This window comes from Phalacrocorax carbo, chromosome 1 (genome assembly GCF_963921805.1).
Source record: "Phalacrocorax carbo chromosome 1, bPhaCar2.1, whole genome shotgun sequence".
In the NCBI taxonomy this organism is placed as follows: Eukaryota; Metazoa; Chordata; class Aves; order Suliformes; family Phalacrocoracidae; genus Phalacrocorax; species Phalacrocorax carbo.
In genome coordinates this window covers 132126610-132144173 of record NC_087513.1, presented here as the reverse complement: position 1 = coordinate 132144173, position 17564 = coordinate 132126610, and the positions used below count along the sequence as shown (strand labels likewise).

The following is a 17564-nucleotide window of genomic DNA, read 5'->3' as shown; positions in this document are numbered from 1 at the left end:
ATTGGGTTTGAACATTACTCTCCATTTCCTCCAGTACGCTTTCTTCTCACTGTTGTGTTTTTTTACAGCACTTACTTACTTTTTTCAGCATATTATCCTGAGCTATCCAAGCCTTTTAACCCCAAATCCATGGCTTCACTCCCTTTCAATCACCATTCTCAAATTCAGCCCTTATTAGTAATTCAACAGAAATATTAACATGCTGTTCTCTTTCATCCTTTTATTTTTTTTATTTCTACCTATTTTAACAGCAGTCATCAGTTTTAACTCTTCAGAACAGCAAGCATGCCGCAGCAATTACAATGTTCTCCTTCAACATCCCTACCATAATTCCACTGTCCCTCTGCTTTCCTGACTTAAATCAAATACCAACCTAATACCAGTTTCTCGCCGTTTTGTCCTAGGCTTACAAATCCAAGATGTAAATATTCCATTTCCAAATATAATCTAGATAATATTCTATCTTGGCCTCTGCCAAGTGTCACTGAACTCAGGGACAAAATTCTACTGCAAGATTTTTTGTATTCTGTACTTCCCTCACACAGGTACAAAACGTTTAGAACATGGCTGCTGAAAATAAATATTACTTGAAGACAGAACAGGCTGCTCAAATGCTCTAATCTGAAAAGATCTTGTTCTTACAAAGGCTCTATCTTAGCCGAGCCCTCCATGAATGACAGAAGAGGAGTGTGATTCATTTGGCAGCCAAATTATTTTAATCGTTCCACAAAGGCATATAAAGCCCAATACACATCACAACTTTTGTCTTCCACAATTGTGTTTCTCTTCCCTTTCATTCAATCATTTTTCTCTAAATTATTAAATCCTTCTTTCCTCTTGTTACAGTTTGGGAATTCTTTGACTATAAGAACTCATAAGAGAAGGTTATAATTAGCAGTAAAAGAAAAAGGGTTGTATAGAAAAGATGGCTTTATGGGAACTGTGACATGGAGGCTATTTCAGGTAACCGAAAAACCCAGCGCTCATGTCACTGGTATGACTTCTTCAACAAAACTCATCCCAGCCTGTATCTTGCTTACCAGACAGAATGCAGGTGGTTCCCTGGCTGACAGATAAAGCCCACAAATTAACACACACAGGCACATGATCAAGCCAGAAAAAAGAGCAATCTTGATGGCATGAAAAAATACAAAATAATCATTAATGTACAGCTCTAAAAAAAAAGTCTTATAATGAGACGAGTTTCAGAGAAAGTTATAGCAATTCAGACTAGCTAGAAGAAGATATTAAAAATTACTATGTTTTTCAAAACAACATTCAGATTTTGTTTCTCACATAGTTTTGAGTCCATCTGACAATTACAGGTCCATGAACTGATTTACAGGTTACTGAAAATGAGAGGAAATTACTAAATGGATAACAAATGACTCAAAGTCAATACACAGTGCAATACTGAGGCTTAATCTGGAATACTATGTATCATTCTTTATCATGTCGTGTCTATCCAGCATGTGAACATATGCTATAAATAAAATACAGAGAAGTGCTACTAGTATTCTCAAGAGAATGAGAGCCTACCTTACATCAATATCTCAAGCAAAGAGAAGACCTTCAATGGCTGTTTAAGACCAAACACCAAACAGCTTTGATGAAACACCATGGAGAAAAAACAAAAAGCCATCTTAACTCACAAGAAGAATGCTTGCACAACAGCAAGTGATAAAAACTGGCCATTAATAAATTTAGGATAAAGTGTAAAGGAACGTTTCTAACCATAAGAGCAAAGTGATTCTCAAGCAGCATTTGCTGGGCACAGCAACAACACAATGAAGCTTCATAAATGTGAAAGATGGGGCCTGGAAGAGTAGAGGGACTGGAACTATGAACTAAGAGATATTTCCAAACTCATCTCATGCTCTTTCTTTCTCATTCATAAACAAACCCATACATATACACCCCTCCCACTCCCATGTTAAGCAGCTGCATTCCCCCCTCCCGAGTATTCTGAAGCTACTCAGATTAGCATCTCTGTCTCTTATGGTTGATTAATAATCTGATATTTCTACTTTCTTGTACATAAGTTTTCCCAGCAGCTCCCTCAAAGCACTCTCCTCCCTTGATTCTTTTACATCAGGCAAGCCTTGAATTCATATTGCTGTCTTTCACAGAATGTGGATACTCTCCCGTCTGTAGCTGCCTACTTTCACGAAGGGTTACTTCTGAGTTGTAATAAGTTAACGTCTCACCTCTTTCCAGTTAAAGGTCACTTCTGAAATTGTGGGATATGAGGAGAAAGAAGGGAAGGGGAAGGGATAGGCACTGAAGTTTACTCAGCCTATTCAAGTGCTTCAAGAACCACAATTTCATAATGTTGCTAAAACCTTCTTTATTCTTGGCATAAGTGCATGTGTGTGTAAGCAGTGGGGAAGGCATCATATTTTTAATAGGAGTGTGAAAAATGCTGTTCATTGAAAGAAAAAAATATGTAGTTATAATTAGAACTGAAAACTAAAACCAACACTTCATTTTATCATATAGAAAAGGCATCACTTGTACACAAGATAGAGCTTTAGGTGGGCCCAGAGTCTTATCCTCCGTACTTCAACTAACACTCCTGTTTACTACTCCATAGCTGAGTGATCCCTATAGAGCCAAAGTACTGTGATCAAACTAAGTATTTTTCCAGACTCACAGAATGACTGAACCAGGAAGGCATCTCTGGAGATAGCCTAGTCCAACCCCCTGGGTCAGAGCAGGGTCAGTCAGAGCAGGATACTCAAGGCTGGGTCCAGTTGGCTTTTAATTACATCCAAAGATGAAGGATCCACAAAATCTCTGGACAACCTGTTCCAGTGTTTGACTGGCCTCACGATAAAACGTTTTTTCTTATGCTTAGATGGATTTTCTTGCATTTCAGTACGTGCCGATTGCCTTTCTTCCTTTCACTATCTACTGCCAAGAGAACTCTGGCTATGCTTGCTTTACTCCACCACGTCACGTATTCAGCCACATCAATAACATCACGCTGAGCCTTCTCTTCTCCCCACTAAACAGCCCCATCTCTCTCAGGCTCTCCTCAGAAGTCAGGTGCTCCAATTCCCCAACCATCTTCATAGCCCTTCGCTGGACTCGCTCCAGTATCTCCATCTCTCTCTTGTACGGGAGAACCCAGAACCGGACACAGCACTCCCAATGGGCCTCACCAGAAAGGAGACGAGGACAAGGATCACCCCTCTCCACCTGCCTCCCGCCAATCCTCTGCCTAATGCAGCCCTGGAACCTAGGAGCTGCCTTTGCCACAAGCACACCTTGCTGCCTCGTGGTCTAATTGGTGTCGCTACCAGGATACCTGGGTCCTTCTCGCCAAAGCTGCTTTCCAGCCGCTCGGCCCCAGCCTCCACTGGTGCCTGGGGTTATTCCTCTCCAGGGGCAGGGCTTGGCATTCCCCTTTGTTCACAAAGATACTGTCAGTGCGTTTCTCCAGCCTGTTGAGGCCTCTACGAATGGCAGCACCACCCTCTGGTGTGTCAAACACTCCTTTGGTTTTGCATCATCTGCAGAGTTGCTGAGAGTGCACTCTGCCCTGTCATCCAGGTCATCAGTAAAGGTGCTGAGCAGCATCAGCCCCATTATCCTCCCCTGCAGCATGTTGCCAGTGACTGGCCTTCAGCCAGAGCTCATGCTGCCGGTCACAACCCTACGAGCCTGGCACTTCAGCCAGTTTTCAGTCCACCTCACTGCCCGTTTACCTGCTCTGCACTTCATCCGTTTGTCAATGAGGATGATACAGGAGACAGTGTCAAAAGCTTTGCAGAAGCCAACATAAACAGTGCCCACTGCACTCCCCTCCTCCACCGAGTCAGTGATCTCACAGTAGAAAACTAGCTGATTGGTTAGACATGACTACCCCTTCAAAAATCCATGCTGACTACTCCCAACCCGCTGCTTCTCCTTCATATCTTTGGAAATGGCTTCCAGGAGGCCAATGTGAGCCTTAAGTTCCCCAAATTCTCCTTCTTTTCCTTCCTGAAGACCTGAATGACTTTTGCTTTCTGCTAGTACCCAGAAGCCTCCCCCAATGTTCTTTCTGATAAAATCAATTTTCTGTCTGGTATTAATCTCCTCTGAGATTTTCTTCTGGAATTGGCATTACAGCAGATCTGTCTACTCTACATCTGACAGAATAAAACAGGTCTCCCAAAACCAAAACACTGCAAATAAAGCTACCCTTACTTTTGCAATCAATCATAACACAGACCAAGTTTCCATGTGAGGGCCAGGAGAAGAAATGAAGCATGTAAGGTGTAACTATTCAAGCAGTTCCAACACTCACTGTTAGAAAGCCATGATTAACTAAAATGCCACCTTTCAGATTAAAATATATTCTTTAGAAAATATATACATCCTGCCAGCTACAATAAAATAGACACCCTATATTATATATATTTAAAAGCATCCAACCTTCCTTGGGGACTATGCTACTACAAAGTTTTTGGCAAGAACCGTAGTCTGTCCACATTAACCTTTACCACAAGGCTGCGTGGCAGAATTGACACCTGAGAATTTACCTTTCCTAAACTCAGGTATAGATGTTATGCTGAAGAACTTTTGACAACAGTTTCCAACAGGTTAAGCTGGAAAAACTGAAAAAGGAAGGAAATGGTACGGGCTAGAAACAGGTGTGAACAAGGCTCTGTAGAAGCTCCCACATAATCCACCATGTAGTTGGCAGATATTAGAGCACTGCTTTTTCCAACACTGTCAGAGATGCCTGAATTTACATGGGTTGTCCTATGCCTATTTCAGTTGTGTCTTTTCCTATTTATTCTGTTTCTTTCCTGATCAAACTTGTGCTTCCTCAAACTTTGCTTCATCACACGATCCTTACTACTTGCGTGAAAGCAATCTAACACAGTACAAGCTGCACAGCTTTTCTCTCTGCCCGTAAGTGCGCTCAGCAGAGAGGAGCTGCAAGGCAACGCACCACTGAACGCAACTTCAGTTTTGTGCTAGCCTAGGTAGGGTTTCTGCAGTGCACGGAAACGCTTCAGTAACGTTTTAAACAACGTCATTCGGTGCCCTAGCTACATTTCCTGCGATGGTCTGTATACTGGAGTTAGCTTACCATGGATTAATTTTAAAGAAGCTTTTCCAGATACCCTGTAGGTACCCCTTCAATTTAAAAAAAACAAGAACTCTAAAGAAACTGTTCAATTACTCCTTTCTAGTTGTCTCATTTGCTAACAGCTCACTACAAAAACAGAGTTAATTCTAGAATTTTATAACAAAGCAATAGCTATTTGGATCTTAAATACTGCCCTAGTATCTTGCACAGCTTACACACCTGCCTGTTATTCTAGCCCTTTCACTTGAGAGTAAGATCTGGATACTAACTACCCTCTGTTTCTTCCACTCACAGAACTCAAACCTTAAACTTCTCTCCTGTCTTCCAAGAGTGCAGAAAATGTACTGGGTAGAGAGGCAGGTGGCTAATAACTATAGCCAAGAGTAGCTCCATTTAAAAAAGAGGCATAGCTGTAAATTGCTTGGTGAGAAGAGGAAAAGAACTGGGGAAGGGAAAAAAGGAAAAGACTACATTGCAACAACGTGCGATATATGTAAGAAACAACCAAAGTGGAATTTCCTAAAACAGTACCTACTTGCAGACTTCTGCCAGCATAGCTGGAGCAGGAGGACTGGCAGGTGTGATTTGTAACTGAACCGGAAGAAGCCCCTACCACTGACTTAAACTAGCTAAACTGGTTTAACTGATTGAGCTTTTACTGGTACAGCCCTGTTTGCTTGCTGTACAAGGTTCTACTAGATGGCCCTCAAGCAAAGCTTCGCTGTATAGCTGCTTCACAGCAGAAGCTCTCTGGCAGTACATTATATTGACAATCGAAAGAACAACGGTACAGACAGGGCAAAAGAGATTCAAGTTCCTATTGCAAGTGAGGCTGCTCATCCATAATGTTTACAATGAACAATTTGGATTTGTATTATATTATGCTATTTATTTTTGCAGCAGATAATATTCATACCATGGTATGTCCTCACTGAAAGGCACACAGATTCAGAGAAAAAGAAAAAAATATTTTAAGTGGCCACTGTTAACATCACAAAAATTGAGGAGCTCTGTTGGTGACACCAAATGATCTTTACCAGACAATTACTATTACGTTGATGGATTGTTTTGGGTTTTTGGGTTTTTGGTTTGGTTTTTTTTTTTACATATCTAGAAAAGCACTTGCAATAAATGACTCTATATTTTCACTGAATCATTATTTGTGGCACCTTTTCACAAGCCCTGTTTATGTGCATCTCCCTGAGAGTAGCAGAAATGCAAAAACTTACTACTTTGTGGTGAAGTTCCATAAAATGATGGTGCAATGTAATGGCAGCACAGGGGTAACAATGCTGTTTCAAGTTCAGGTCTCCTCCTGCTACTATGTATCACGCTCCAATGATCCAAACTTCCCTTTTCTTTCAAGCAGTCTCAGCAGCTACTATTAATGGCCTTACCTAAAAATAATTGCCTGTAGCCAGTATTTATCTTTAATTTTGTTGCTTGATCTGATGAGGGGATACTGAGTCTGGGAGCCTAGTAATTTTTTCCAACAACGCAATCTAGTAAGAGATAGTAATTTGGCCTCTCCCTGTAAACCTTGTTTTCACTTTATGACCATCTGAAAACATCAGTAGGAAACAAATGCATCTGTTAACACTCATTAGCAAATGCTGGTGGTGTTGGTTAAAACTCAAATCCCATCTCCCTGTCTGTCTCTCCACATACATTCTTCAATGGTAGGAGCTGAGTAGCACAGACAGGCTCAAAGGCATGACCAAGAAAGCCTCCACTAATATAACCAGTCTTCAAATTAAAACCACTGTCTAACACAGCTATAATAAATATTCTCTCTCATTCTTTATAGTGCTTAGTGTCATGGAGCTGCAATCTGACAGCAGAGGGCATGGCACAGGGACTGGAGAGGCAGGTTACCAACACATTAAAAGTTACTCCAGGCATGAGCAAGGATGCCCTGAAGGAGGTCTTCAACGCTGTAACTTGTACACCCAGTTTCAGCTTCATGAGAAAATAAAACCCACACAGAAGTTGCCAGGTGGGGGAGGAGGAAAAGAAGGGCAGCTTCTAATGGAAACACACACGAATCTCAGAAAAAACTGCTGGGGAGGAGAGTATATTCACTCTAAAGAGACCAAACAAAAATTACCCTTTTCTAAATATCTGAATACTCACTAGGGAAACAATGAAAAGGTGAAAATCCCAGCACAAAGAAATGGGGTCAATATTACAGAGCATCACTGCAAGTGTCACCAAGGTTCAGAAGGGCGAGCAACACACATTCTACTTTTCCTGTAAAAACTCTCTTTCAGATATAAAAGATCAGCCTTATACAACGGCTTAGTGGAAGAAAAAAGGTTGAATTAATGAATGAGACCAGAGAATACATTTCCTTTCTATTTTGTAAAATAAAAGTCCCTTTAGAAATAATTTCCGATACATTGACTTGTATGTTCTGGTTTTAGACTTAATGTCCATTTCTGCATACCACACACATACCTTATGCATGCCTGCTACATGCACATATTTCTATTTCTGAAAACATTTTAAAAGGGACTATATTTTTTAAAATGAGCTTTTATTTTACAGTTTAATGAGGCATTCCTCTTCCTCCACTTACTCAAGATTTTCCTCTGATGTCCACCAGACAGTTTGCCCAGATTCTCCAAAAAATTTTCATACTGTCTGAAAGGCTACACAAGTTCAAATGACCCACTAAAAACATGTGGGCTGACAACACAGAAATTGGTAAGTCTTCTACACAGAACTGCAGAGCAATTAAGGACTATAAAATGCAGCGCTCAGTCCTGCAACAATTGGTGCACGTAAGCAGTTGCATCCTCCTAGTCACTCCATCAACTTCAGTAAAGTACTGTTATTGGGAATTTATTTCTGTACAATACTTTTTTAAAGAATCTGCCTTCAGCTGTTCAGTTAAGGAGGTTTCAAATTACATATGATCTTTCCTTCAGCAGGGGAAAATGCTGGCGATATCTCACAGCAAGCTAACACGAATCCTAACTCCTTCTAGGACTTTAGTTTAGCTTTAGCATTCTGTGCATTTACAAAACATCAGTAACAAACCAGGTTTTGGTTTTGAGTTAACCGTCATTATTTGTGACAATCTGTTCACAAAAACTGATAAACTCAAATTCACAACCATAGACCTTCAGATGCTTTCAGTTTGAAAGTACAGATCCCACAGAGTCAAAGGAAGGTAAATAGATAAAAGTACACCACAGAGCATCATGAATTGACTGAAGGTCACAAAATGAAGAAGCTGTGTGGGAACAGAGGAAAACAACTGAGTGTATGCCCTTTTGTACACACGCAACAGTACCTTAACATGGCAGTTCTGAATTACTGGTGTTTTGCCATCTGTATTTCTCTAATTCAACCCAGGAAGCAGAATAACTCAGGTCATCTTAGAAGAATTATTTGCAGCCAAAAGAATAAAAAGGAGTTTCATTTGGTTTGTGTTTTCAATTAATAAGTAAATACTGACAGGTAAGTCAGACTGCTTAAACTCACCTAAGCATGTCTAAAAGGGAAACCAAGGTTTAGTGAAGCTGCTTATTGTGAACCGGCCAAAATAATGGAAATAACTTGTAACCATAAGCAATCATGCAAGTTATGAAATAAGTTTCTGTTTCAGAGACAGTTTCTGTTGGAATGGTGGTTTTAATCAGGGTTTTTGATAATACTGGTCTATATTCTCTGGAAGAATGAGTACTAAATTAATCTTTCAAAGGGTGCAGTGAGTCCCCATGCAGTGGGAAATAGAGAGATCACGGTTTTGTGAAGCAGCAGATACATGTACTCAACACCTTGCACAGTCCTGAATGACTTGTGATGCATTTATTTCTCTCAATATTCCCAGTTTAAAAAAAAAAAAAAAATCAGTAAAAGCAGAAGTCATTACCACCTTCTGTAGATACGACAGGTTTGCCTTGTTCCTTCTCCCTGGGTGGGAGGCACCAACGTCACTTTTAAAAATGTATGCTATGCTTGTTTATTCCCTTCCATCCCTCACCACCTCCCGTCACAACTATCAGCTCTAAGTATCCATCACCTAAGAAGTCTGAAGTCAGAGTAAGTAAATAACTCATTGTTACACAATGGTAGTTTACTTGCACCTTTGCCTTTTCCAAGGGTAACTGAATGGCTACAGTGCCTCTGTATAAACAATAATATATTTCATATGGCTGTAAAAGAGCCAAAAAATGAGGATTAAGAAACTCGCATATACTCATCTTGTTCCAACTCTGAAGAGAACAACATGTGCTGATCATAATTCTAAACTGCTCTAATATACTTTGTCATATTATGATTTTACTAACAGTGCCAGTGAAATTCTAATAGAGTAAATAATTAGGTGATGGCAGGAAATGGGGGACCCTCTAAGGACTCTGTCTCCACCATCAGCTTCCCAAATAGCTCCCAAAAGATTCTAGGATGGAACTGCAGCACTTACAGACACTGAATACAAAAGATCTCTCATTAGTTAAAAACCACTTCTAATAGCAAATAACGCAAATAGTTTGCCATTCCAGTTGATATGCACTTTATAAAAGCATGAAAGCTGTTAAGCGGTCTACACATGATACTTCAAATTAAAAAAGTACTTTACATAGAAGTAAAACCCCAAAACAGTGAAGAAAACCCAAACAAATAAAAAAATCAACACCACCAAATAACCCCCTCCACATACGCACATATACTTACTGTTAATAAATTACAGTATTTGATCAGGACAGGAACATTCAAAAGTAAGCAGTCTCATTAAGTCATGACAGCAGCAGTTAGAACAGCTAGCCTTACAATTCCTGATAGCTTTCCTTTTCCCACATGTCCCTCTTGCTCTCATCCGCATTCTTACTGTTAACGTTACTTAACATTTAAGTAATACAAACTGAAAGACAATCAGTAGATTTAGTCTGGATACAGGCTGGATCATTCTAATGGAGTAAATGGAATAGCTGGCATACTAAGCTTGAATGCAAGCACAACCCTTCACAATTACAATTACTAAATGCTGTACTTACGCCACAGGCATCCAGAATACTGTTTCTCTCATATCCTTTTTTGAAAACAAACATTAAAAACATCAAAATCAAATGCTTCCTAAAGTTGAGGGAAACCATCTCAGGCCTGTGCAATTAAATTGCAAGAAAGGTGGAGTTATCAACAAGTATTCTCACACTAGCTTCAAACAGCAGCAGGACTGAACTGCAGTTCAGTTTCTAGGGGCTTGCATTTTCTGTTACTGTGTTTTAAGAATTCTAGCGAGGTTTTTTGTCCTGTCAGGAAAAAGCTGATACACGGCTGTACTCTCTGTAAATCCAAAACTGTAGAAGTACATTTTGCAAGACACTTGAATGCAAATGCTGCTAAGCATCTCTACAGATTTTACCTACAGTTTCTCACAGCAGCCTGCTCCAGCAAAACAATTGCCAGAACAAGTGTAAAAATTAATCAGACCTAAATACATGGATTACTAACATATGCACCCACACATAAACAAGCTAGAGAGAAAACAAAAACATCTGGAGCTTGGAAAGTTGCCGGGGAAGGGGCGCGGGGGAAAGACACTGACTTCAGGAAAGAGAAAGTATGAGGTCAGAACACCTGGACACCTTATCTTTGCCTCCCAACCTTTTAGGACTACGTTGCAGGAACGCTGTCAACCGTTTCATCCTCCCAATTCTATAAATCCTTTTAGAAACTACATTAAGAGGCTATTGCCAAAACCACATTGACTTCCCTGTGTAACACACATTTCCAAATAACAAGACATAAACAAGTTCTGAAGAAATTGAAGCTGTTTTAAAGAATTATGACATTACAGTCCCAAAGAAGTTGTATCTTTGAAAATATAACTTCTAGATAGCATGTTGAGTCCTTCTTTCAATCTCTGATTAGGTTCTCCTCCTCATGGCTTGGAGCCTCAGGAAGCGGGGGCGGGGTGGGGCGAGGTGGGGGAAGAAGTGTTTAGTTTCCATTTCAGCATCAAATTATCATTTTTTAAAAATCTACAATTTAAACAACAGCGTATTTTAAATGAACACACTCTTACTGAGATTTTCTTAAGAATACAAACGACAAACCTGAGCAAAACGAGGAAATAGTTAAGTCTCCTTAGTATATAAATTTATACTACCTATACCGAACCTTATCAGTGAAGCAATAGTCTCTGTATTTAAATAAGATTTTTTTAAATTAAACATCAGCACTTACAATGCATATTAAAGAACGAAAAGCAATACATTTTCTTTATAAACTCAAATTTTCTCCAGTTCTATCAACATATAATTACAATTAAGCCACTGCCTTTTCAGCAGGTTACATTTTACTAATAACTTGTTGCAATATAAAGTACAAGTCACTACAAGCTAATAAAAACCTTAACACTGAAGCTTCACATTACCATGTGTCCACTGCATGACCACCACATGCATTTTAAGCCCTCTCACTTTTGCATAGTTCATCCAACAACTGACAGCCCCAAACAGCAACCCTTCTTTCCTCTCTGTTCTCCACCCCTCCCCAAGTAATCCTCCCCTCAAAGCCTGGCATCAAAACATATCCAACAAACTGATCACCACAGGACAGCCAACACCACACCTGCCCCCATGACAAACATACAGGATCCATTCTGCTGACTGCAATGAGCACGGCACCCTTCCCATTCAGTCTGAGAATATCACCAGTTCCCTGTGACAGGGAATGGGAAAAAGCCTCTGTAGCTGCCAGGGAGTCTAACATCACTTCCAGGCCAACCACCCAGGGCAACTGCCTCACTGGGAGCTCCCCCCACCTCCTCTGAAGCAAGACAAACAGGTTGAGGCATGACATTATTTGTAATCATGCCCTGGGCATCCAGGATGGCCCAGAGTGCTGCTGCTGTTCTGTGCTGAATTCCCTTTGAAGAGCGAACACTGCCAAGTCAGAGACTATTGACTGATATAAGACCATCTTGGTGGATCTGTCTTTGGTGGGGAGATGGGCTGGGAGAGGGAGAAAGACTTCTTTTACTAGTTTTGCTTTCATCATTGTAAGAGTAATAGCAGCAATAATAAATAACAACGCACCAGTGTGCTATGTTTCTCCCCACAAATCTTCATTGCTGTTGACAGAAACAAAAGCTCAAAGACAACATTTTCACATGATAGAACCCATCTGAAAGTTTATTTCACCAACTGTATTCTCTTGTATTTCACCATAAGGGTAACAACTTTAATGGTCATACCCAGGACTTGAAACAAGAAACTAGTACTCCTGGCTCTCATTCCCAAGGCAACATAACAGTTAGCGTGCCACAATCTAAAACATTTCCTAAGAACAGATATGTAGACAGTATTCTAGTAAGATTTTCAACAAAAAAGCTCAGTAATTGAATTGCAAGTACCTGCCAAGAGAAAAAGAAAAGCCTGTGATGATTCACTGACCCGTAAAGCAAGTTATCTTTTCAGGTACAGACAGAAATAACACTGCTTTCCCTAGTTTTCATACAACCTCAGTGCCTCATCAGATGCCACAACTTTGAGAAGTGGCTGCTTAGGCAAAGCTGACCCAGGCATCACTTAATTAATAGTTTTCAGGGTACTTAGGAGAGCAGTGAAGGCAATATGAACCTACAAGACCTGAAGCAAAAGGTGGGCACAGCAGTATCGGAGCACGCAGTGGCAAAGCAGGAGGAAGGGACAACAGGAGTTGGTCAGTTCTCCAACCTGATGGGTACCAAGCAGCAGCCATAGGGCTGGGGAAGCAAAAAGCACTTCAGGAACCAGAGTGTTCCAGGACATGGGGAATATTCTCTTTTCCCTCCCAGGAGCCAAACTACAGCTGTAAAGGGCCCCTGCATGTGCACAAGCCCAGTCTTACGATAGGTTTTAGGGCAGCACTAAAAGGAACGGGTAGGGGAATACGAGGTGTGTAGCAAGCACAAGGGTCTCGGCTTCACTCATGACTCCCTGCAGCCTCTGACTGGTTGTAAAGATTAAACCCAATGAAACAAAACCTACAGAGCAGAAAATTAAATCACAAGCAACAGATAAGGATCTCCACCATGTATGTATGATTCAACATAAACATCCCTGACATGCTACAACCTATTTGCTCTATTTAAAGATTGTGTTCTGCTTATGTAACAAGAAATCCAGGTTGCTGTTCTGACCCGATTTACACAAACCCCCTCTGTCCTGTTTCATTGATTCTAAAACCCAAGCTATACACTACACCACCACACTTCTTGCTAATTTTAAAAGAAATTTACCTCCCCAATTCTGCTAGCAATATTGGCAAGTCCTCTGGAGTACTGACAAGCCTGAAGGTTGTCACATGCAGCACGTATAGTTTACCAGTATAACACTACCCAATCCCACATAGAATTGGGTTCGTAAATTAAAACCGGCAAGCATGGCTCTGCACCACAGTTTCCTGCTTTCTACATCTTCATCTGCTATCAGTAAAATCTAACTGTCTCAGATGCTGTCACACTTATGAAGTTTTACACTGCAGAGCATGGTTAGACAAGGAATTTGTTAAAATAAGACCAGAAAAAAAAACAACTCAAAAGCCTCCTGTCTGTCTCCTAATGGCATTTTAAAAAGCCCCTAATATACTACACATCATCCACACTTCCTTTTTTTCCTGATTATAGAAGTAAGGAATTTGGATTTCAGGTTTATGTTTTAAAGCTAGAAAGATATCAAAGACTAACTTTATATACCATGCAAATGAACTACACTGCAATCACACCTGCTACCTCTTCTTTTTCAACTGCATAACTGAGGAGTAAAACAGACAACCAGGAACAGTATGTAATTCTCCACTCATATTTCTATTTCTCTACCTGAAAAATTGAAAGAAAACAGAAAAATGACAACCAAATATGCATTTCATACATTTCTTACACTAACTTCAGCATCACTATCTCTAACAAAAGTAGATATCTACAAAGGCTGACAGAGGTAAATTAGATCTTAAAAGAGGGACCAAAGAATTTTCTCACATTTAGACAAACTTTTCCCACTAAGATCTTCCAAGTTAGATGCAGACTAATAGGCAGTGCAAACAGAAAGAGAAAAGAAATTTCAAATACCTTTTCTGTTACACCTTGCATATTGAACTGCAGAGCGTAAGAAGGGTATGAATCTGTGCTTTTTCGTGTTTGTATGTATAAAAATATATAAAACTCAGAGCAGTTGTTTTGCAGATTCAAGAGCAGGAAGCACCTCTGATACAACTTCACAGTGAAAGTCCCCTGAAAAAAATAACTGCACATGTGTTGCATACATATCATTGTGACCTCCCCTTTCCTCTTTCTTTCTCACATCTGTCTTCAGCCAACTCCTCTTCAATGGTCTCCTAAACTGCATTTATTCTGTGAAATTTAAAACCAGTTTTGCTACAGGGAACTCCAAATGTCTTTTCCACATCACAACCTGGAACTCCCTTGAAAAACATTTTTTTTTATTTTCTTAAGTGACACTTTGTATTAATGTCTTTTCAAAAACATTCCAATATACTGCATTTCCCTAATTTTTTCATTTCTGATTTGTACATCTTTTCTTCCAAACTCTTTTCTCTTCAAACTGCACTTCCAGAATCTATGCACACCTGCTAATCAAGACTGCTCAGGCCTCTTTGCTATGTTAATTCAGTGGTTTCAATTCAGCCCAAACATTCAATTTTTGCAAAACCCAACAGTAATGAATTTTTTCAAAAGGAAATCAAATCACAGGAAGGAAAAGCTGTCTTCCATGAGAAATTATTCCTTCCATTTAAAGATAGAATGCAAGTACCTCAAGAATTTAATTCCATAACTGAAAGAGAAAGTTTACAATTACTTAGTGGATGGAATGATTACGCTCAACAAGCTTTCTAACGGGACTGCTGTTAGGTTTGGCTATAGCTCTCCAGATACAAGGGGATTTACACAAGAAAAACTGAAGAAAAATAAAGGTTTTCACTCAAGATAATCACAAACTAACTATACTTTTAGGAAGTTTGTATCTTTTATGCCATGTGACCTAATTTAGAGAGGGAATGCTCAACTATGAAAAACACACTTGACTTTGCATTCAAGCTGAGAATGAAGAAGAATTTAATGAGGGTTTTAGTTCTTTAGAAAACAGCCTTAGATGCTGATTTAAAAAGAAAAAAAAGGCGGGGGGAGCAAAGAGCAGGTAGTGGTATTTGATGAATACACAAAATCCAGAACATTTATTGTTGTTTTAGAACTTTCTATAGACAAAAAGCTATTTATTTTCCAATTATATGACAGGATGCCACAGTTTGAAGTCATTTTGGAAAGAAGGGGCCTTAAAAATCAGGTACTAAGGGGAAGAACTTGCAAACCTTCATACTTAGATTATGATGTTTTCATAACAGAAATTCATAGGCCACATTTATTTAGGACACCAAATCCAACACCTCCTAAAATCAGTAGCAGATTTCAAATATCAGCGTGAAGAAAGCTTAAGAGGAAGTCTGCTTTTGTCCCACAGAACTTCACAGTTTATCAGAGTTCAAGCAGAAAAATATTATCAATACACAAGTCCCAAAATATTTTCTTCCCCCTACCCCAAAGTGTGGATTTTCAGAGGTTAACAAGAAACAGGGTATCAATCTTCCTCTTCCAATCCCTTTCACCTCATTTCTTCTTGGCAATAGCAACAACAAGGATTAGGACGCGAGTATGTTTGTCCCCACAAGAACACCTGAGGCTCCTGTGTGTACCCCCAAGCCACTATGGGCTTGGTAAGTGTGCCGCCAAACCGCTTCCCCAAATTACCTCGACATATGCAGTGTTGCCGAAGCAAAATGAAATTACTTCATTATGTGCATACGTATAAACATACAACAGGCTCACACAGAAGAAGAAAAAGATACATAAGTATATCAAGGATATAAATCCTTGGAAAGGGGAAGCCCAGATTAACATAAAACCTATTTATGTAATTTATTGCAGTTCTTGCTCTCTTTTCCATATTGGAGAGCCAGGTTTATGGAGGTTTATAGAAACTAACAGCCTAGGTCCGCAATGACAAATCAAGGAGGCCCAGAGGTACTGACAGCTAGTCTCATATGTACAGACATAGGCACGCACACACAGATGTCCAGTAAAAAGGGTATATATTTCTAAAACTTTAAATGTCTTTCCTAAAACCAGTATTACTGCAAGTTATTTGGTATAGTACATAAAATACAAAGGAATTTTTAAAAAGTTTTTATAGTCAACTGTTTGGAGAAATCCACTTTAATTATTCTCAACTATTTTACCCAGGAATAAATATTTTCAAAAAACTTCCATAAAACCTAAGAAAGCTCTCTGGAAAAAAAGTAGCAGTTACAGAGGAGAGAAAATATTGCAAATACCATGACATAGAAGTTGTTCTAGATTAAGCACTTTGTTCCCAGACCACAAACAATCGCTGAATGGCAGAGAAATGTAGGGGTAGCTACTTTTATTTTCAGGATATCAAAACTACATTGTCTTTGCAAAGAAAGTAATCTTTTCTTTGTAACATACCCTCAACAGAACATTGTACTGCAATATATTATGGATTTGGATATAAGAAATATTATGATATAAAGGCTGATATTAGGCCTAAACAGCACAGTACACAAAACGTATACACACAAGACAAGAACAGTTCCACTTTGTACTCACTCTTACAAAGTTGTCAGGGAACAAACCTCTTCTGCCTTTAAGCTGTCCTTCCCACCAGCCTCCATCATCTTTCTTGATATTGGTGATTATGTCACCTACAGTAATCGTCAGCTCATCATCATGTTGAGCTTTGTAGTCAAACTCCACTATCGCCTCCACTAAAAGAGAAACACATATATTCATAATTATTGACGACGTTTAAGTTTCCACGCCTTTGAATAAGAAAACACCAATCCAATTATATATTCTCAGCAAAAGTAATATATTCAGCTTAACCAAGAGAGCACATCAAATAAGCAACATGTAATAGTAACGTTTTGTGGGTAAATGCTACAACAAAAAAACCAAACCACAGGAATGCCCATCATGGTTAAGGCAACAAATGGCATGCATTTTTCTTTACTGTTTAAAGCAAATTAATTTGTGATCCTTCAGCAGTATCTACTCAGGCAGCATTACAAAGTTTATTTTTATTTCTTGGACAACATTTTAGCTTTTCTTCATGGGAATTCTGAAGCTTTTTATTTCTGGAAAGGTTCTCAAATCCATAAGCATCCCAAGCCACTGTGCTTACTTTGCTAAATACATTACTCTTAACCTAGTATTTAACAAGAATTTTTGCATCATGCTGAGTTTCACTGTTGTTTATACAGAAATGCAGAGCTTTACTGCATGAACATGCTTTTGCAGGGTTTCAAAGGCAGAAAAATTTACTTTACTCGTGATTATGCATCAAAGGATCTGAAGATTAAATACTCCTGTTGCTCTGAATGCCTGCTATCAAACAGAGGTGTGTTATAAGCTTGCTACCATTATATGGTGTGTCTTTGTCTTCTCCTGGGA

General features: G+C 39.4%; 1 protein-coding gene across 2 annotated transcripts in view; it reads right to left on the bottom strand.

The window, feature by feature from the left end:
- SH3KBP1 (SH3 domain containing kinase binding protein 1) overlaps positions 1–17564 on the bottom strand; it is a 231831-nt gene that overhangs the window by 180048 nt on the left and 34219 nt on the right. Inside the window, exon 2 of one of the 2 annotated variants that reach the window (XM_064474542.1) lies at positions 16722–16879. In XM_064474542.1, coding sequence (XP_064330612.1) covers positions 16722–16879 — 158 coding nt within the window. The remainder of the gene's footprint in view (positions 1–16721; positions 16880–17564) is intronic. The other variant, XM_064474551.1, reaches the window with a different exon arrangement.